Genomic DNA, 21,285 nt, shown 5'->3' with positions numbered 1-21,285 from the left:
GCCTCCATCTCAGTGTTTTCGGATATCTTGTGATGGCTGCTGGTGTTAGCATGTTGGTGCTAGTGTTGGTTAATTCACGAAAGCCATTGTGGCTGTTGTTTTAGCGTGCTTTTCGACATCGTATTGCTATGCATGTGTGAGAATCTCGTCATGATGCTGCTGGGAAAGAAAAAGAAACAGCCGACACTTCTTGAATTTTGGGAATAAAGGTTTCTTTGTTTTGCTAGCTCAGTTCAAATTTTTTTTCACTACAACGAAATTTTTGTTTAACAAATTTTTTTCTGCATTCTATCAGCTTTGTTGTTTCGGGGTTCGTCTGTATCATCTCTTGCCTACTCAATATGCAATATGTACTACTTGTTTCTGTGTGAATTATTTTTTCTTTATCTAACAGCTTTTTCTCATTTTTCTAGTGGATGCTACAATGCCAACCATTTTAAAATCATCTGTTGACAATGACCTAGAAGTTTGTCCAGAGATCGCTGCTCAAGATACTGTTGTTCCTCCTCCATCCAAGGATGAAAATGCTGTTCTTCCTCAGTTCATTGATACAAAGGTCAACAATTCGTGTGAAAATGAAAAGCCTGCCCCTGAAACTCCTGTTGAAGCTGAGAAGTCTACCCCTGGGGAGGAAAGTGTATTAAAAGTGGCTAAGAAGCATGACGAGGATACGGTCCCATCAGAAGCTATAAACGCAAAGTCTGAAGAAGCCTGCTCACCCAAAGTTTCTCTTCAGGAATGTGAGATGTCGGACAAGGAAGAGCTAAGCCAGAAATCTTCTAAACATGAAGATAATTGTATGAAAGGCAGTATTGACGAGGAACCTGTTCAAGCTGTGAAAAGCAATGACATAAATGAGGTGGCACCTGTATCTGATAAACCTTCTGAAAATTGGGCTTTAAAACAGGCACTTCTAGAAGGCAGCAAAAAGGAGGAGGCTGTCAAACTGGGTGAGCTGCCTTTAGAAGAACCAAAGAAAAGTGAAGAAAAGGAGGGCATAGACTTTGTTTCTGAAATGGAAAAAGAACCTGATAAAGGTGAGTCATTGTATGCTGAACATGATGATTAGTAAGAGCAGTGCTTTTTATGCAGTTATGAGAGCTGCTAGAAAATTTGTAGAGTTGCGGGCAGTGCAAAGACCAGACGTGGGAATTTCACTTCAGTAATGACTCTGGCATAATTAATTTTAGAGGTTGTATGAAGTTACCAATCATTTTAATTGATTTAGAAGCACCAACTGAATGACCAATTTGCACTGAAATCATATCCAAGTAGAAGCATTACTGCCCATGTGCTTGCTATACACCCTTCCATGGTGGAAGTCAAAACATTTTATTCCACTATGATTTCAATAAATTATAGTTTTTATAATATGTATGATCAATAATATTTTTATCCTGATTAAACGTGAAATCTTGCATGCAGACGTAGGCACAGCTGCGTCTAATTGGGCCCTTTGTTGCTTCTGTCCCAAGATCACAAAATTGCAGTGTCGTAAGTTTATCTCTGTTGAACTGTCTAATGGGCTAAGGAGTTTAATAGTGTTCGGGAGTGGCTGTGTGACAGGGATATTACTCCGATTCACTCCGAGGCCACAGAAAGCGATCTTAAACACAGCTCTTGGTCAGACTCCACAACATTCTTTTATATCCTGCATGTTAAGACATCTTGCTTCTGGGCACACTTGTATCAGATGTTTTTTAAGCTCGATCGCATTTTCTCTTGAACGTTGTGTGAGCTGTTGTTGGTTTCCACTCATTTTTACAGAAAAGTCAAGTAAAAGAGCAGCATGAAACTTAGATATACAGGAGAACAATTAAAAAACTGAAAAAGTGGCCACTCTATATCTCATTCGTAGAGCAACGGCTAACAAGGGAAGGCTAGAGATGGGATTTGAGTAGCATGACTATACTCGCCTATAGCTTCCAGGCTCTCGTAGCTTTTCTGCCATTAATTGGCACAATGGACTGGGGCCGATTTTTTTTTCCACAGATCTATGAAGAAAAGTTTGGCCTACATTTTGGTTTTTTCTAGAAACAGCACAATAAAGGCATTCAAAAGGGTTACCATGCAATACTGAAGCTCTGCACATTCGGAGTATCACAATTTTCATCATTGGCTTTTGTCCGGAGAGCATTGATGTTGAAGACTACCACTGTTCGTCAAAAATCCTACAGGAACTCAGCATGTGGCTACGCTTCGATTAAGATTTCTTTGGTGAACTTGTTTAGAAATTTTATATTAAATGAAGCTTAAAGAATTCTGACTTTTTGTTTGTGCTATTTCTGTCTCTGTTTTTTTCATTTGTGTTGTACATTCTGCTTGCAGTTCTCTCGGAGCCCAGCACTAGGGAAACAACAGAAGGAAAGTCGCTGGAAATAAATGACGATGAAGCCAAAGATGAACTCCAGAAAACAGGTACTACTGAGGAGAACCAACAGGAGCAGCCTGCCTCGTTTGACAACTCTACTGTACAGGAAGCTTCGTCTGCGTCTCTGGGGTGCACGCCAATGGAGATGTCAATGTCAGGACTTGTGCCTCCACCCCCTATAATAGATGATGACAATTCAAAGACTGATGTTGAGAAGACTGATACAGAGCAAGATCCTGTAGAAATCGTTCCTAGTGGCACAAAAATGCCTCTCTCGGGATTTCCACCATTCCGTGTTCTCACTCCTCAGTTGACCGAAGAATCTCAGGTATGTGTTACTATGGTGTTAGAAGCAGTGCTAGTTTGCATTGTTTCTGTGTGTATGTGTGTGTGCGTACATGTGTGTGTATGTACATACATGCTCGCATGTACACATACACACACTTTAAAACTAAATGCTTGGGTAGCTAGTGCATTTTAGCATTTGTGATTGTGCGATTTATTTTTTATGTATAAAGGCCTAAACTGCTCATGTGATAATCTTTTCGCATACCACAAGGCCTGTCAACTGAAGTGCATCTCTTGTGCCATGCTGCGCCAGAACGGCTTCTGCATGTGGTCCAGCAGTGGCTGTAGGCATAGAGCGGATTCAATCTTTAAAATGCAGTGTAGCTGTTGTCAGTGGCACACTGCAAGATGGGGCCAAGTGTTATAATACATTCTGATGCAATTTTCAGGCCTTCCACCCTTGTGCAGCTTGCAGATCGTTAGTAGAGATGCAAGGAGTGAAAGAAGGTTGCCTCTAGCATGCAATAACGACCCAATTTTAATAATATAATTTTGTAATTATTTGAAAAAAGTGTTCTGGGGCCTCTATAAGTTATTTTAAATACCAGTGCTTACCATATTGACCCACTCGCATAATGAACGGGTAAAGGTTCAAGGACCAAGGTGCGGTGGAACCCCCCACCTTGGTCTTTGAAAAAAAAAAAAAATGAACTGGTAGAGGGTCAAGGACCAAGGTGCAGTGGGAACCCCCCCCCCCCCACCTTGGTCTTTGAAAAAAAAAAATATATATATATATATATATATATGTATGTATTTTATTTCAGTGTAACAGCCAGTGCCGTTGATGATCAAAACAATGTTAAATCATGACATTATGTCGTGAAATATCAACACAATAAAAGTCAAAACATAGTTTAAAGGCGTACTGACACAATAACTTTGGCTTCGCGTTTTTCTTCTCAAATGTGTTGCTGGGAGCCTGTTAGTTATGTGTGATTGAGGTTAAGTGCTAAAACTCTTGTTGCCGTCAGATTGTTGCAGCAGCATTGTTGCTGCTGTACGCTTGTAAGTACCACTTTCGATAGCTACCTCATACACTGGTTTTTCTTTCAGTTGATCATCCTTGAGCATCAACCTATAGGTAGACATGACATGCGAGACCTGTCGTCGCTTCAGTGAGGCAATGCAGGTCACATCACTAGCTGAGTGTACCATCGAAATTGTTCATTTCGACCATGGCATGCTGATATCTGCAGTGCCTGCACCTGAGGTTAACATACCCTTTGTGATGCGGTCGTAGATGGGACCAATATTTCACGCAGATTAGGGTTTACAACTACATAATCCCTGGTGACTGTCGAGAAAAGATCTGTGCATAGGATCCGAGTAAACGGACATCGCAGCATTTCTGAAATCGTTGCTCTGCGGTCATATTATTGTTTTTTGACAGATGAATGTGAAGTCTCCTGTTGGAGAAAGTGCCATTTTGTCAAATGACCTAGTCTTTTTGCATAGACAGACGTAACTTTCATGGTAAACCGCAAGGCAGTTAATGAATCTAAAACGTCCTAATCTAATTTTTAATACTTAGGTCCACACGTTTTAGTTTTTATGCCTAGTTGCATTGAACTGCTTAGCATATTTTCATAGCACGGATATTTTTAAGTACACAGTGAAATCAAGAGACTGCTTGCTGTCCTGCATCACGATTTTGACAGTGAATGTCCTATTCGTACGGGGATTTGCCTATCATAAGCTATAGTATCAAATCTTTCTCAACTTGAATAACTTTCACTAATTATGGAACCTTTAATCGGGTACGTTGAAAGATTGACATCGGGGAGGAGTCGATAGGCTAAAGAGCAGGCACACAACAGGCGCAGAAAAGGGCGAAAAGTGGCAGCAGAGTAGGAGAGTCCTTGTCGTGACATCGTGTCACAGCGATTCCAGTGTTCGTTTTCAAGGCTGATGGTAGGTCAGGCATCTCCAGCAATCAAAAGTTGGTAAATGAGGAAGAACACTTGACCTCACATTCTCAATATTCAGAGGGCCAAGACAATGTCAGGCGGCCCACAAACTGTACTAGCTGTTGATTTTTGAGTGAAGGCTACGTGCATTATTCGAGTGCTTTTACTAAACGTGTTCCGACTGGCATAAATTATTGTCTTGGTATGCAGGAAACAAATTCACAGCAGGATGACGTTTTAAGCCAAGAGAGTTTCAACTTAGATGGAGAAGGCGGAACAGAGCCTCAAGTTGTACATTTCATGGCTCACTCTACTCGCAATCCAGTTCGATGGCCTAAGGTAATGCCAGATCTACAGTTTTGCATGGTTGTAAGTTATGAATCTGTTTGTTTTGCATGCATTATTTCAAAATATTCAACGATAAGGTTCAAGTTAAGGAATCGCACTCAAAGAGTGGTGACAGTGAGTGCGAGTCTAGCTGTGTAGGTATGATGGGATGTTAGAGGCGAGCACTTAGCGCAGTTTCCAATGTGCATCATAAGAAGTGGGTAGAGCACTAAACCAGTTCCAGAGAGTCGGTATGGTCGTTCATTGTGATGTATTGAAAAAAAAATACGAAAAAGCAACTTCTTATTTTGGCTTGAAGCATGAAGTAACAGAGAAAGCTTTAAAACATTCAAATCGTATTAACAGCTCTTACCGTGAGAAAATCGACTCTAAACACTATGTACAGTCGACTCTCGTTAATTCAAACTCATAGGAACCTCTGAATTCGGTTTGAATTATTGAAGAGTTTGAATTATGAAAAGTTCTCAGATATATGATTGTGGGTAAGGTGACACTACACATTATGATTGGGCATTGATTTCATCAGATTTAAAACTTTTTAAGCGTTTTTAAACCCTAACTACTTGCAATGAACAGAAAGCAGTGATGTAAAGTCCAGAAGTTTATCGGCCATTCACTGCTGATCAAACCTTTTAAAGAAATCGTTGATTGCCAACTGCTTCTTTGCTATATGTGCCTTCAGCACAAAGCTCTGTATCACGATTTTGAGAAGCATCAGGGTTTACCATGCGTGCGCTTCGTTTCACACATTTATTTACTTGCAAAGCCTTTTTCCTTGAAAGCCTGAGGTGCTTACTTTTTCCTTCTTGTACTGTAAGGATTCTATAAGCACACAAATTATTAAATAGTATTGGAAAAGCAGTAGACATTACTTGGTATGAAACCGTAAAAAGTATGAATTAACCGAATGATGGAGCTTTAAGAGGCTTTTAAGTACATTGAAAAAATAGAGGGCGAACCAAAAAAATTTATTTTTGTTTGAATTAACCAAAAGTATGAATTATTAGAGTTTGAATTATCGCGAGTCTACTGTATGTGCACAGTTAAAGAACAACTGTTCTATGCCTATGATAATCGAACAGCATATTCAGGAACCATCATTTGCTATAGAATGTCAGTAGTTTGGGCTAAAATTGTGCCATTCTAAGTTGCAACTTAGTATAACATGGGTGCACTTCTGTATAAGATGCACCTATTTTTAACTTTGTTAGTATAATACACCATGATGCACACTGAGTATATTCACCGCGAAGTACGTAGTCATGCAGAAAACGAAAGTAATGTACAACAACCTCGGAAAAGAGCAGCGCTTCGAGGTAGGTAATAGCAGAGTCCTTCAATGCTTTCTGGTCACGAAACTCCGCCCAAAGGTTGATATAGGGACAAAATATCCCGCTAGCGGCGCCACCAGTTGTAAGGGGGCCACAAGCCGCCACCAGTGCTGGGATTAAATGCGCACTATTGCCGACGTTTCCACGTTATTATGTGCGTGCTGTTCTTCCTGTTACCTTTTATTAAACGTCACTGAACGCAGCAATGCCACTAGATCAGTATAAACGTGATTCAGTGTCGACAACGAATGAAAGCTGTTTACTTAAAAACGCACGCGTAGTTTGCCTGAGAGCGGCGGACCAACCTTATAAATAGCAGCGCGTTTAAAGTGTTTTAACATGCGCGATAACGCATTGTATCAAGAATTAACTAATAGCCCAATTATATGCGCACTTACGATGCCTCGAAGCAGTACGTCGTTGCTCGCCAGTGTTTAAAGACGATGCTCATTGCTCCCGATGCGAGCAGCTACTGCTGGATCTGCTCGACAACGTGCTCGCGCCTGGTCAAAAGGTGATTCTGTTTATGCGGTAGTAAAGCTCTCTATTCTGGCAGTGCCGCAAATACGGGGAGGAAGGTGAACGGAATAAAACACGACTAGGTTAGACAGGGGCAATCGCATTGATTTATATACGGCTCGTCTCTCGCGCGCTGCTATCCAAGTAATCGAATGAAAGGAATGGTCGAGCTAGATGTTACATTCTAGATCTTTCAATTGAGTCTGCACCGAAATGCGCAGTTGTTCTGGGCACACGTTTGTGAGCGCCGATCGCTTTCTTGACGCGGGTACTTTCGATGTCTTGGTTATAGCAGCTCAGCGCTTTTGCGACCGCTCGCTTCGATATTAAGGGTGCCTCTTGAAATAGCACGAGTTTCACGTGCCTAACATCTGAGTGATCCCTTTTTTACACGCAATTTAGTCAAGACACCCGTCTCTTGACGTTTCCTTATGTTTACTGCTTAGAGCAGCATTAATTACCGGCCGACAACCCACGATTTCTTCGGGAAGGGAAGTACAGCAGCCTAATCTGGAAGTTCCTTTCGATGCCAGTGCTAGCTGCTCGGCGACCTTTACCACACTACCTAGGTACCATACCATACTTTTTTATGCTTGGGGGAGGGGGGGGAGGGTTACGATTTAAAGCAAGCCATAAATCGGAAATTTGGTACTAATGATACGCTGCTTAGTATTTACGTGTGTACCTATGAATGGAAGCTTCCAATCAGGTGCATTTAATGAGGAGCAAGTTTGAAAGCATGTTTTTACACAAAATACACAGAGAACAACACCTTGGAGAAGAGAAGCACTAGAAACTATTATGACTGTATTCAGTAATGTTACACTCTCTGTGCCTTGTAAGGGGAGGGGGGTGGGAACCAGTCAAGTTTTTTTTTTTCTGTCCTACGTCACCTGGATCCTGGAGCATCAAGGGATGGCGGGAAACGAAGCAGCGCACGCTGCAGCCCGAGAACATACACAACCATTATGCTTGACACTACGGCTTCCGCCCCCCACTTGCTTGGCATGAACCACGCACGATTGCCTGCGAGGCTTTTTTTTTTTTTTTTCGCGTGTGAAGAAATGTAATCTACATTTCTCCCGAAGTTCGGTGCTACTGGGGAAACAGAAGAGCAACGCCTTTTCCTTGTTTCTTCTGTATCCGGTGCTGCAGCCCATCACACAGCACGTCTTAGGCATTGCTCCTTCGAATTTTCATGCCGTCGACCTTGACCGCGGAGAACTGGCCCTTGAAGTTCTCGTGACGCTGATGCAGAAACTTTGTTCGAAGGAATACCGCGAGCTGCCTTTGCACAACGCCTTCGAGCTGCCGCCGCTGCCAATGCGTTCCACCGGGCAATGGCCGGGCGCAACGGAGCGGTGGCCCCCCTATCCCATCTTGCGCCGCATAGCGGTCGCTCTTGGCAGCATATCAAGCTCTCCCATAGAGTGACGGAGAAGTTTCGTGACCAGAACGGTATTAAAGGACTCTAGTAATAGTGAACTTCAAGTTGTAAAAGACTATGTCTACTTAGGGCAGGTAATAACCGCGGAGCCAAACCATGAGATTGAAGTAACTAGAAGAATAAGAATGGGGTGGAGCACATTTGGCAAGCACTCTCAAATTATGACAGGTAGATTGCCACTATCCCTCAAGAGGAAGGTATATAACAGCTGTATCTTGCCGGTACTTAGCTACGGAGCAGAAACCTGGAGACTTACAAAGAGGGTTCAGCCTAAATTGAGGACGACGCAGCGAGCAATGGAAAGAAAAATGGTAGGTGTAACCTTAAGAGACAAGAAGAGAGCAGAGTGGATTAGGGAACAAACGGGGGTTGAGGATATCATAGCTGAATTCAAGAAGATGAAATGGACATGAGCCGTACATGTAGCGTGCGTAGACAGGATAACCGCTGGTCATTAAGGGTAACTTACTGGATTCCCAGAGAAGGCCAGCGGGTTAAAGGGAGACAGAAGGTTAGGTGGGCAGATGAGATTAAGAAGTCTGCGGGTATAAACTGGCAGCAGCAAGCACAGGACTGGGTTAACTGGCGGAACATGGGAGAGGCCTTTGTCCTGCAGTGGACGTAGTCGGGCTGATGATGATGATGACGTAGTCATGCACAGCAGTGGATATCCGCAAACGTCACTGTAAAACTTGTAGGATTTTTAACTTCGTCAATATAATACACCATGATGCACACTGAGGATATTCACCGCGAAGTGCGTTGTCATGCACAGCAGTGGATATCTGCAAACGTCACTGTAAAACTTGTAGGTAACACTATTCTACATTTTATTGCTACTATAGCAAAAGCATAGACATTCAAAATTTATTTCACTTCAATTAAACTATTGAAGGCCACATCCTCTGGCACACTATCAAAAGTTCTGCTTCAGCTGGCAGCATCATTGGGTTGCCATTGTTGGACTATGAGCAGCTCTTACTAGGCTCTGTAAGCACCTTTGAGCACATTGTTGGTGTTGCCTTTGTGGCATTATGGGGCTTGGCTGGAACACACAAAACTCACACTGCATAGTAAACACTCAACCACACGCTTGCAAGTGTTAAATGGCAATCAGAAGCTGGAAGTTGCGACACTATTTGGAATGCTGACACTTCTCACATTAAGTGACGACGATGTCAACTAAGTGAAGATTTCATTTTTGTATCTGGTAGATTGTGGGTATCTAGAGCTATATTTATTGATTTACGCATTTTTTTTTCTTTGTTGGTCCTGGCTTCAATGGTAAAAATCCTGCTTAATATTAAAGCACAGTTTTTAAATAGTGCATGATGTGTGGAGGTTAAACTACAAATGGGATGCAGTGTTTAACAATTTCTGACAGCTAGGCTGATGTCGTTTTACACAGCTGTCGAAGCAGGAACTTTCCGTTTCTGGAAATAAAGTTTTGTCAGCCTAAAGTTAACAGTTATCAAAATCCTACTGATTTATTGGAATGTTGTTGGAGCCTGATTAGGCAATGAAGTCTAATGGCAAAAGTATGTTGCTTAATGAACCAGATTACAATATATTGCATTGCTGTTCCAGGACAAAGTACTTCAGATTCGGTTGGAATACATTGTACATGCTGTGGAGAAAAAGGAATGGCCAGTACCTCGTCAAGGTTTCACATTGTTGCCAGCTACTCCAACTGAGTGCCCATCATCACCTGTGGCCTCATCAGTAGCATCTGGCTGTGAACAAACCCTGCATGCCACTCCTGAGCACATTTCCTCTCCTGTGATCATACGAGAGCAGCACCCTGCACCACCACCACCACCACCACCCCCTCCTCCTCCACCACCTGCTCCTTCAGCTACCCCGGTTATCCTTCCTGACCTGACCTCAAGACTTTCCCCAGCACTTGTGACACCAAATGTGGCAGCCACTGTGGCTGGCTTTGCAGCTGCAACTGTTACATCGTCTGTGGAAATGCCTCCAGTTGTGTCTGTGCCTGCTGGTCGCCATAGTCCTATCCCACCATTGCCGGTATGTAGCTAATGCTGCATTCTTTCTACCTTCAGGTTTATTGTGCTGAGGTGGTCATGTTTATTCCGATATCTGTTTTTTCGTTCTAGAACGATGACTTGCTCATAGGCACAAGGCGGAGAAGAAGGAGACGAAGGTTCGAAATAGAGGCAGAGAGAGGTAAGTATTAGTTGGAACCAGATATTGTAAAGTGCATTACCGTATTTTCTTATTTTCTTGCATAATTCTTGGACTTCTTTTAGGTAAAACCAATAAAAAGTTGGCGGGGTGGTGTGAGAATTATGCGGGGAAAATTTTCTCTGAGAACATACTAAGCGAAAAAGAAAACAAAGCGTCTGGAATTGGGATTCTAACACTAGCAAGTAACTACAAGCTTTGAGGTGTACTAACCAAGACCTAACAATGAAACCTCAGGTTTAACATAAAGCAAGATTTATTTTCAGGCACTGAAGCTACTCGCAAATAGGGTGTAAGGGTCTTAGCAAGAATACCCTTGACGTAATCAAGAAGGGCTGCCTCAACTGGCGGTTATTTCCCAGTCTTAGGTTCACGGAAGGCCTGACGTTTCTGTTTGGTGGCTTTCAGTTGCTCGGGCTGCCGTCGCCAGTAGTGAACACAAAATTTGTCGACTCTGAAGTGCCTGCCAATGACTAAACAAATAGTGCATGATCAATCACTTTCAACTGGAAAGCAGCTGTCAATAGCTTCTGTATCAGCTGATAGCGTAACCACAGAATGAACACAACTATGTACGCTACACCAAAGCTACACGGACGACCACCACTAGCACTGACACACCGCAACATGGACTTGCGAATTTCGTTTGGCTTGGATTGGGGGCTCCGTGCATAGATAGTATGCATGACGCTCAAAGAGCCAGTAAACAGGCTCCGAATTTTTTTTTCTTTACACCCCCCAACAAGCTCGCGCATCTTCCCTACGCCGGACCAACCTCCTTTCATGCGCAGAGACGGCAACTCGGTGATAGGCGACGTTGACTTCATTACTGTTTGTTGAGACCTGCTTTAGGCCAATCGACGAGTTGCGTTCTGCGTCACGTTGCAGATCGCCGAGTTGGCGTCACTGCGTATTGAAAGAGGTTAGTTACGCGTAGGAAAGATGTGCGAGCTTGTTTGGGGGGTGTAAAAAAAAAGTCGGAGTCTGTTGACTGGCCCTGAGGAGGCGCCAGGCTGTCGTGCGTGATCATCGTTAGTGGTTGAAAGAAGCAGATGGCATTACTGCTGCAGTTTTTTGTGGTGAAATAATTACTTGTGGAAAATGAAATAAATCAAAGTTTTGTTGGGCATTACTGCTGCAGTTTTTTGGGGTGCGATAATTACTTGTGGAAAATGAAATAAATCGAAGTTTTGTTGGGCAGTGCAGGGAATGTGACAATTAGGCAAGTGCAAGTATTACGCGAGTAAATAACGGTAGTTTTGGCAATATTTATAGGCAATGCGTGACCTAGCGAAAAAGAAAAAAAAAAACTAAGCATAAATCTTTATGGGTGTTTGTGCAGCCAAGCTACGAGCACTCCTGTCCCATAACTTGCAACAGCAGCAACTGAAGCAACTCCAGCAGTTTTTGGCACCCCCTCCACCACCGAGCACGAGCAGCCTGCCCAGTACTCTAGCCACGGCTACCGCACCCATGAGTACTATGGCCCCAAGTGTACCAGCCAGTGTGGTGGCCTCAGCAGTCACTGCCGTTGTCACTGCATCCACAGTAACAACACCGCAGCCGGCACACCGTGATGAGCCAAGCAAGCCTCCCCCGCCACCACCTGCTCACCAAGGTTCATCATCAGTGCGGGGAGGAGGGCCACCAGCCAGTGCGCTGGGCATGCTCGATCTGCGAGTCAAAGCTGCTCCCACGCCGCCGCCTGCCAAGGCCAGCACACCGGTCCCACCTTCCGAGGAGCCACCCATGGACTTGAGCTCAGGAGGCTCAGTGCCTGCCACATCAAATTTATGTGCAGCAGCTACTATGGTGCCCTCTGTGCGATCGGCCCTGCTCAATGGTGCCGTGGCAGCCAATCGGGGGCGAGGAGGTGGGCGAGGGCGGCGTTCTGGTGGTAGCCGCATTGATGCCCTGGCCCTCAACCTGCAAGCACGTAAGCAGCAGCAGCTGCGTGAGGAGCATAAGCAGCCAGGATCGAGTGCTGATGAGAGGGACGATTCAGATGCCTCTTCAACCACCTCTGCCCCAGCTGTGCCCCCACCAACACCAATGGCGCTCCCTATGTCAGGGGGAAAGCTGCATGTAGATGAAAAGGAGTTGGAGCGGCTGCTGGCCAGAAAGGTATGTGTACATGTGTCTGTAGCAGGCCTAGACAAGATGGCTGTGTGGCTAGCATAAGAAGAAAACTATATTTCACACTCATTATTGTACAGAAACAGCAGCTGTTTGATGTTTGTTGTAGTAAGAAGAAGCCCAGGGAATTGTGAGATGATACTTTTGTTGCTAACTAAAGTCGTGACATTGTTCAATAGTAGATAGAACTCTAATAGTCTTCATTTGCACTAGTGCTCATAGCAGGTGGAAGCTGCAAGACCTGATGCTGAGGGGAACAATAAAAAAAAAAAAAACGGGATGGAGAAAGATTGAACACACGACACAGGCGCTGTGTTCCTGTGTCGTGTGTTCAGTCTTTCTGTGTCGCGTGTTCAATCTTTCTCCATCCCGTTTTTTGCGCTGTTCTCCTCAGTATCACGCACCAACTGGCCCTTCAAGAAAGCCATCTGCAAGACTTGCCTGAAGTCTACCTGTTTTATCCTTCCAAGCCAATGGAAGACCATTTTATGTGTTTGAGCAGCTTTGGACAAAGTTTTTTGCCACATGAAAAAGCAATGTCTTTCTGCTGTGCCGAAAGCAGCGCTGCGAGTGGCTAGTATGTAAATATCTAGGCGCAAATTTGAAAGGGTCAAAAGATGGACAGTGATTCTCTCCAGTGCCATAACAAATTGTTCTATGCGGCACAACAGTTCTTACAGCCTTTACAAGGTCATGTTTCTTAAGAGACAAACTTGTTGTTGAGAGGTCTGGAATTTGGTATTTCAGCAGCAGTGCGCTGGCATGCCGCAACATGAACCGCTTTTGCAGAGCCAGGCACATCCACTGCTGCTGTTATCAAAGTGTCTACTTATTTAGCTTCTCTTGGTATCTGCAGGAAACAACAGGTTGAAAAGGTGAAAACTGTTTTTCTCTTTGTTTTCTGCATCATTTCTAAATTTGGGTACGTAGCAAATAGGGCAGAAAGGAATTCTTAAATGGCATACAGCTATTGCCCTTGACAATCCAACAAGTACACAGAAGCCACAAAAAGTTGGCAGCGGCAGTAAATATCTAAACAATTCTGAAAAGAAATTTTCTCCCTTCTTTGACCTTTTCGATCTCCTATTGCTCCCCAGGTTTGAGTGTAGCCTTACTTTTCACCACTCTGTATGTGTATCTAAGTGTATCACAGGTCCATATGCGACAGTGTTAAAATTCAAGCAAACATTCTTTAAATTGTCTTATAAAAATAGTAAGTGTGAAATATTTTACACATACTTCTGTTTTTATTTATAAAGGTGTGGTTTGTTATTGTAACGTATATAATTATTCTGGTGAGGATTTAAAGAAAAGGATGTTTCAGGAATTATGTAGGAGTTCAGTACCAGTAGACAGCCAGTTTTGGATAAAAATAAGCAGGTGTGTGCTCTGAGCTCTCAAGTTAGTTGCTAGTCATCTGTTCTTGAGCTCTTCTTTTCAGTAAATTAGTACTCTTACTTGCAGATCTTGCATTAAAAAGTTGTATTTAGTTGTGCTATACAACCCACACTTTGTATCTACCTGCAGAGTCGCCACGAGGAGCCTCCCAAACCCCACAAAAGCACAGCAGTGCCCTTGTCCCTGTCCTCTATGCTGTCTTCAAGCGTTCTGCCTCATGGAGCAGACGTACCCAGTAGCAGTCGACAAGTCAGGGGTAAGGATTTAAATCTTTTAATAATGGCTGTTTTTAGGACATAACCACTGCAAACCTGTAAATTTTATTGTGCATTATTTTATCTGCATTGCATGAGCTGGAAACACTTAAAATGCATGGAGCGCATGCTCTTCTCAGTGTTCAAGCAGACTTGTGGGCAAGAACTGCAAGACTTGCATACCAGTTGCAAGTCCTATGTGAGGGTCTTCTGACAGCTAGTTTCTCAAGTTGCACTAGTAATGTTTCTTCAGAAGACATTGTTAATATTGTAGTGGAGCATATGCACTAACGCGTATGCGCCTAACAAAGAGAACGAAAAACCCCGTGCTCTGATTGCGCAAGGGCCTGTGCCGCCTTTGCCAGACTTATCGTACGCCCATTTTCCGTAGCGACCTCGTTGCGACTTCTCTGTTTGAATAAACATTATCGCATTTGGTGGAGGCTGCTGAGATCCCTAAGCAGACCTGGAGCTCCGCTCTCGCAAGTTGGCCGAAAGACCACCGTACAGCACGGCTGACGCAGTCGCCAACCAGCCCATCCCAGCACAGCCAGCACCATCGGCTGCCCTGTCGACCTGCCCCGGCGCTACTCATCAGCGGGACCCACCAATCTTCAGCGGCAGTGGTGAGCAAGACATCGAAGACTGGCTCTCCTTGTACGAAAGCGAAAGTGCCAGCAACAAGTGGGACGACGACTCTAAGCTCGCCTATGTTATCTTTTACTTGGCTGACGTCGCTAAGCTATGGTTTACCAACCGCGAAACCGCCATCGCCAACTGGTCCACCTTTAAGGCCTTCGTGACCGAAGCGTTCGGCCGACCAGAGGTCCGCAAACACCACGCTGACCAGCATCTACGCCACCGAGCAGAGCAGCCTGGCGAGACGTTTGAGACGTTTACTAGTTATATTGAGGATGGCGCATTCCAGATGTTGCTGGCGAAAAGCCCGACCACGGTGGCAGTCCTCGTAAGCCTGTGCCAGAGCTTCGATGAATCGCTCGTCAGCGTTCCAATGCCCGACAGAGTGTCCCATCACCAGATTCGATCTCGGCCGTCGCATTCGCAAATGGCAACGTTCGCCAAGGAACTCTGTCGAACCAGGCTAAAGACTTCATCAGGGAGGAAGTCACCCGACAGCTCTCCCTGCTGCCGCATAGTGACGCGCCCACCACAAGCCTGCCTTCGACACTGCAGCAGGCCATAAGCACTGAAATTTGCGATGCCCTCCCTACAGCTCCTGCCCCTTACCCATCCACTTCGGTACCATCTGATCTCTCAACTGCCAGCTACGCACCACCTGCGCCACCTTCACCTCTCAGCTACGCAGCTGTGGTCGCGCGGAACCCACCGCATCCAGTCGCCTTATCGGCTCTACCTCCTCCGGCCTCTCCTCCAGTTTACAGGCCCCCACCTCGCTTTTTCTGTCCATCTAATGAGTGGCGCACCCAAGACAATCGTCCTATCTGCTTCGCGTGTGGCATCGCTGGCCCCATTGCACGCTTCTGCCGCCGCCATCCCACACCTGCGCACGCATACTTCGGAACTCCTATCTACGCGCCGCAGCAGGCCACCACGTCTGCATATGAACAGAGGCACTCCGACTCAGATCGCCGCCCATCAACTGCTCGTTTCCCATCTCCTCGTCGCCGATCGCCATCGCCTAGGCGTCGTCGACCACCTTTTGAGAAGAGAAACTAATCAGTGCAGTTCCGGAGGCAAGAACTGCAACTTGTGCGCAATTCTCAAGGCCTCCATTTTCGCCGCAAAATGTTGTTGATGTCGATGTTGAGGGAGTCGCCACATTAGCGTTAATATATACCGGGGCCGCCGTTTCTGTGATGAATGCAAAATTTTGTTGGAAACAGAAGAAAGTGACCACATCTCTCTGTGGCATGGTGCTGTCCACGGCTAGCGCGCAACGCATTCATCCCTCGGCTGTGTGTACGGCGCGCGTCGTCATCCAAGATGTTTTGTACGTCGTCCAATTTTTTGTTCTACCATCTTGCTCTCATGACCTTATCCTGGGTTGGGATTTCTTATCACGTCATGAAGCTATCATCGATTGTTCCCGTGCCAAAGTGTCCCTTGTGCCATCATGTGAATTTCCACCGCCCGACCGTTCTCCTCTGCTCTGCAAACTCATCGCTGACGACGACATCACCTTGCCTTTGGAAACTTCAGTCCCTGTTAGCCTTTCATGTGTGGTGCAACCTGACGCCACGGTGGTGTTTACGTCATCTCCGGTTTTTACTGAACGCAAGGGCATCGTTCTCCCATTTGCCATTCTTACAATTGCGTCTGGTTTAACCGTAATGCTGGTTACCAACTATACTCCGTTTCATACATCATGTGCAACGCTGTCAAAGCTAGCGCTCTTGTTTGCGCTGTGTACTGCCGCGACCAAAAAGTAGTGCGCCGCTTGGGGTGTACGAGAATCAATAAATGCTTCTCGGGAAACTTCTAAGCATACATATTTGTCATCAGGTTAAAAAACAAACGCCTGTGTTGTCGGATAAACAATCCAAATATGCGAGTTGGTAATTTATGTTTGTCGCTTTCGTATCAGGTTTTCGCTCTCCGCGCGACCCGCGCCGCCGTTTTTTTTTTTTTTTCTTGTTGTGGCAGCTTCGAAAAAATGGCACTTTGGAACCCATGCACTTCGAAAATGGAACCAAAAATGGCAAAAATGGAACCCATGCACTTCAAAACTACGGTGAACTCTCCGGAGCGACACGTCAGACCACTCGGCTACGAAACCGCGCGGAGCAACACCTCGTATTTTCTTTACGGACTACTTGCCTAGCCTTCACAGCGTTGCACCTGATGTATGAAACGGAGTATACTGCAACTACCCCATTGGCTAACTTCGTGATGAAACGTTAGGATATGTACAATCTGTCGACCATATCGATGATACTCTTCCCGACGAAACCCCATGTCACATTGCCGCAATCACTCATGCGTCTGAGCCATCAAATTCGTCAGCCTTCGACAATGCTATTGACGCAGACCTTCCCCCCTCCATCGCCGCCAACTTGTTGCTCTCCTTAACAAGTTTCGCTCTTCTTTCGACTTTCAAGAACCTGCTTTGGGCCGCACCACGACTATCATTCATACTATTGACACCGCCTCACATTCGCCTCTGTGACAGCGTCCTTACCGCGTTTCCGCCGAAGAGCGCCGCATCAATACGGAGCAAGTAGATGACATGCTTAAACGTGGAGTCATACAGCTTTCTCAAAGCGCTAGGTCATCACTTGTGGTTCTGGTAAAGAAAAAAAATGGCACTGGTCGATTTTGCGTGGACTATCGTTGCTTAAACAAGATTATGAAGAAAGATGTCTACCCACTACCACGAATAGACAATGCTCTTGACTGTTTACAAGGCGCAGAGTACTGTACATCCCTGGATCTGCGTTCTTGGTATTGGCAGGTGCCAATGGCCGAATGTGATCGCCCTGAAACAGCCTTTGTAACGCTGGATGGCTTATATGAGTTCAAAGTCATGCCATTTGGGCTCTGCAACGCGCCTGCACATTTGAGCGCATGATCGATACCGTCTTGCGTGCCCACAAGTGTAAAACTTGCTTGTGTTACTTGGACGACATCGTAGTCCTTTCATCTGATTTCCCGACACATGTTCGTTTCCACGAGATTCTGACGTGTCTAACTTCTGCAGGCCTACAACTTAACACCAAGAAGTGCCACTTCGCAGCACGAAAACTAACCATCTTGGGACATGTCATCACAAGAGACGGTGTTCTTCCCGATCCCGATAAGCTTCGAGCTGTCGCTGACTTCCCGTTGCTCACATCACTAAAAACTCTAAGAAGTTTAGTCGGCCTCTGCTCCTACTTTCGTCGCTTCGTGCGCAACTTCGCGTCCCATCATCGCACCTCTGACGAGTCTGCTTTCCAACAGCAAAAGTATATCTGCATGGTCACCTGCATGTGACGGCGCATTTCACCAGCTGCGCCGCCTGCTGACCTCACCACCTATTCTTCGTCACTACGACCCCACTGCTGCTACAGAAATTCACATCGATGCGAGTAGCATCGGTCTTGGTGCAGTTTTGGTACAACGAAAAGGCACCCAAGCCGAATACGTAGTCGCCTAAGCAAGTCGCGCTCTCAAGAAGGCTGAATTGAATTACTCCGTGACAGAGAAAAAGTGTTTGGCCATAATCTGGGCTTTGACGAAATTTCGCCCGTACCTTTATGGCCGTCCTTTCGACGTGGCCACTGACCACCATGCACTATGTTGGCTGTCCACCTTGAAAGACCCGTCCGGACGCCTGGGGCGTTGGGCACTTCGTTTGCAGGAATACGACATCCGTGTCGTATATCGTTCCGTTCGCAAGCATGCGGATGCCGATGCACTTTCGTAATCGCCATTAACACCAGATGTGGCTTCTCTGTCACCCCTTTTTACCACCTTGTCACCTATCGACACCACTGACATGCTTTCGGAGCAGCGTAAAGACCCATACCTTGCATTGTTACTCGACTACCTTACCGATCCATCTGCTGTCTCTTCCACGAGGACGCTGTGCTGGCAAGCAGCCCACTTTTTCATGCGAGACAACATTCTATACCACCGCAATGACATGCCTGGTGGTCGGAAATGGCTCTTTGCTGTCCAAACTCATATACACTCTGACATCTGCATGAATTTCCATGCAGATCCCCAAAAGCCTCACGCAGGTGTCCTGAAAACCTACGAAAGGCTGCGCCAACGATATTACTGGCGAGGAATGTATCGCTTTGTGCAGAAATACGTTCAGTCTTGCACCACCTGCCAACAGAACAAGACACCGCCGCGGCACCTTACTGGCATGTTACAGCCGCTCTCGTGCCTGGCTCGCCCATTCGACTGCGTGGATATCGACCTCTATGGCCCCCTCCCATATAGTGGCTCTGAAAACCGGTGGATTATTGTCGGCGTCGATCATCTGACATGCTACACTAAAAAAGCAGCTCTACCGGCAGCGATCGCCCACGAAGTTGCACTCTTCATTCTGCGCAGTTTCATTCTCCGCCATGGTGCTCCACGGGAATTACTCAGTGATAGGGTTCGAGTGTTCCTGTCGGAGGTCATCCAAACTATTTTCGCTGAATGCAACATCATCTACCGGAAATCTACCGCATACTATTCACAGACGAATGGTCTCACTGAACGGTTCAACCGCACACTTGGCGACATGCTGAGGATGTACACCTCCTCCGACCGCACTAACTGGGACGCTGTATTACCTTTTGTTACCTTCGCTTACAACACCGCGATGCAAGCGACTACAGTCGACTCTCATTAATTCAAACTCGAAGGGACCCCTGGATTTTGTTTGAATTATCAGGCTGTTTGAATTATCAGAAGTTCTCATATATGCGACTCTGGGTAAGGTGACAGCACAAATTATGATCAGACATCTATATTCACACTTTTAAGCATCTCTAGATCCTAACTACACAGAAACAGAGAGCGGTGCATGTAGGGTGAACAAGTTTATTGACTATCTACTGCTGACTAGACCTTTTAAAAAAATCATGGATGGTCAACTGCTTATTTGCCACATGCGCATTTAGCACAAAGCTCTCGATGCCAGTAAGTGCTGCCAGTTGATTCTGAGAGTTTTCTGTTGCTGTCAGAAATTTTCTCACTTTAGCAATGTACTGGAAAGCCTGTGCAGTTGTCACATTTTCCACTTCCGGTTCTTCTTCACTTTCACTGCTGTGTTGTGCTGGCAGCACCTCTGCCACCAAGTCATCGAGTGTGTCCTCCCTGCACACGCACAGGTTATCATCAGTAGCTGCATAACTGTCGAGGTCGGCAGCTATGTTGTGCGCTTTTACAGCAGACAGCACTTGGCTTTCATCGTCGCCCTCAGTCTGCAAGCAGTCAGATGAAGTGGCAATGCTGCAGCCAGGTATGCGGAAGGCATGCTCGAAGCAGTTCCTTATTGTTGCTGATGTGACAGCATTCCATGCGTCGGCGAGCATGCCCAACGATGAGAGTAGTGTGACACTGTAAGGCATGGAATTGTCCATACATATCAGCATTCTCTTTAGCAGTGTTTTCCGGTAATTAAGCTTCAAGCATTTGATTACCCCTTGATCCAGGGGCTGGAGGACAGCTGTAGTGTTAGGAGGCAGAAATTCAAGGCGAATTGGTTCCAGCCCCTCCACGTCGCCGTGCGCAGGGCAGTTATCAACAATGAGCAAAATTTTCCTTTTCGCTCGCTTCATTTGCCCATCCAGTTTGCGGAGCCAACCCTCGAACAAAGCTTGCGTCATCCAGGCTCGCGTGTTTCCGTCATATGCAACTGGGAGGGTTCGGACGCCTTTAAAGCACCTGGGACGCTTTGACTTGCCCACAACGAAGAGTTCTGGCTTGTGACTTCCGTCCATATTGGCGCAAACCATGACGGTTAACCGTTCTTTGCTCAGCTTTCCGCCAGTGCAACGCTCTCCCTTGCGACACAAGGTTTGATCGGGCAGGCACTTAAAAAACAGCCCCATTTCGTCGGCATTATATACATCAGCCGGGGAGTATTTAAGCAGCAGGCTTTGAAGTCTAGTCTGCCGCCAGTCAGAAGAAACAGCTTCATCGACCACTGCTGCTTCACCACTCACTGTTTTGAAGGAGAGACCGTGGCGTTCCTTGAACCGAGAAATCCAGCCATCGCTGCACTTGAAATCTTCAATTCCCAAGCGCAAGGAAAGTTCTTCAGCTTTCTCTCGTAGGATTGGCCCATTTATCGGTAAATTGGAGCTCCGTGCGCGCTTGAGCCAAAGAAGCACGGCGTTTTCGAGATCCGGGTACGCAGCTTCCCTAAGCCTTTTCCGATCGGGAGCGAAGCGGCTCGCGTTATTCTGCAGCTTGTCTTTGGCTTTCAGAATGGTTGTGAGAGTACTTTTGGTTATTCCATACTTCAGTGCCACTTCGGTCTTCTTTACCCCAGCGTCGACTTCTTGGATAGCGGCCAATTTCTCTTTTAGGGGTAGTGTCCGATATTTTCCTCGCG

The 21,285-nt window shown here is 45.8% G+C and overlaps 1 protein-coding gene across 6 annotated transcripts in view; it reads left to right on the top strand.

Annotated features, from left to right (window-relative positions):
• kis (chromodomain helicase DNA binding protein kismet) overlaps positions 1 to 21,285 on the top strand; it is a 228,849-nt gene that overhangs the window by 150,391 nt on the left and 57,173 nt on the right. For 4 of the 6 annotated variants that reach the window (XM_075885418.1, XM_037427719.2, XM_075885417.1 and 1 more), the window contains 7 exons: positions 414 to 1,037; positions 2,329 to 2,699; positions 4,837 to 4,995; positions 9,859 to 10,299; positions 10,389 to 10,458; positions 11,819 to 12,600; positions 14,140 to 14,266. In XM_075885418.1, coding sequence (XP_075741533.1) covers positions 414 to 1,037; positions 2,329 to 2,699; positions 4,837 to 4,995; positions 9,859 to 10,299; positions 10,389 to 10,458; positions 11,819 to 12,600; positions 14,140 to 14,266 — 2,574 coding nt within the window. The remainder of the gene's footprint in view (positions 1 to 413; positions 1,038 to 2,328; positions 2,700 to 4,836; positions 4,996 to 9,858; positions 10,300 to 10,388; positions 10,459 to 11,818; positions 12,601 to 14,139; positions 14,267 to 21,285) is intronic. The other 2 variants (XM_075885419.1, XM_037427720.2) reach the window with 1 other exon arrangement.

Source organism: Rhipicephalus microplus, unplaced genomic scaffold (assembly GCF_043290135.1).
Source record: "Rhipicephalus microplus isolate Deutch F79 unplaced genomic scaffold, USDA_Rmic scaffold_140, whole genome shotgun sequence".
NCBI classification, from domain to species: domain Eukaryota; kingdom Metazoa; phylum Arthropoda; class Arachnida; order Ixodida; family Ixodidae; genus Rhipicephalus; species Rhipicephalus microplus.
The sequence above is the reverse complement of the archived record's forward strand: the minus strand, read 5'-3'. Positions and strand labels throughout refer to the sequence as shown.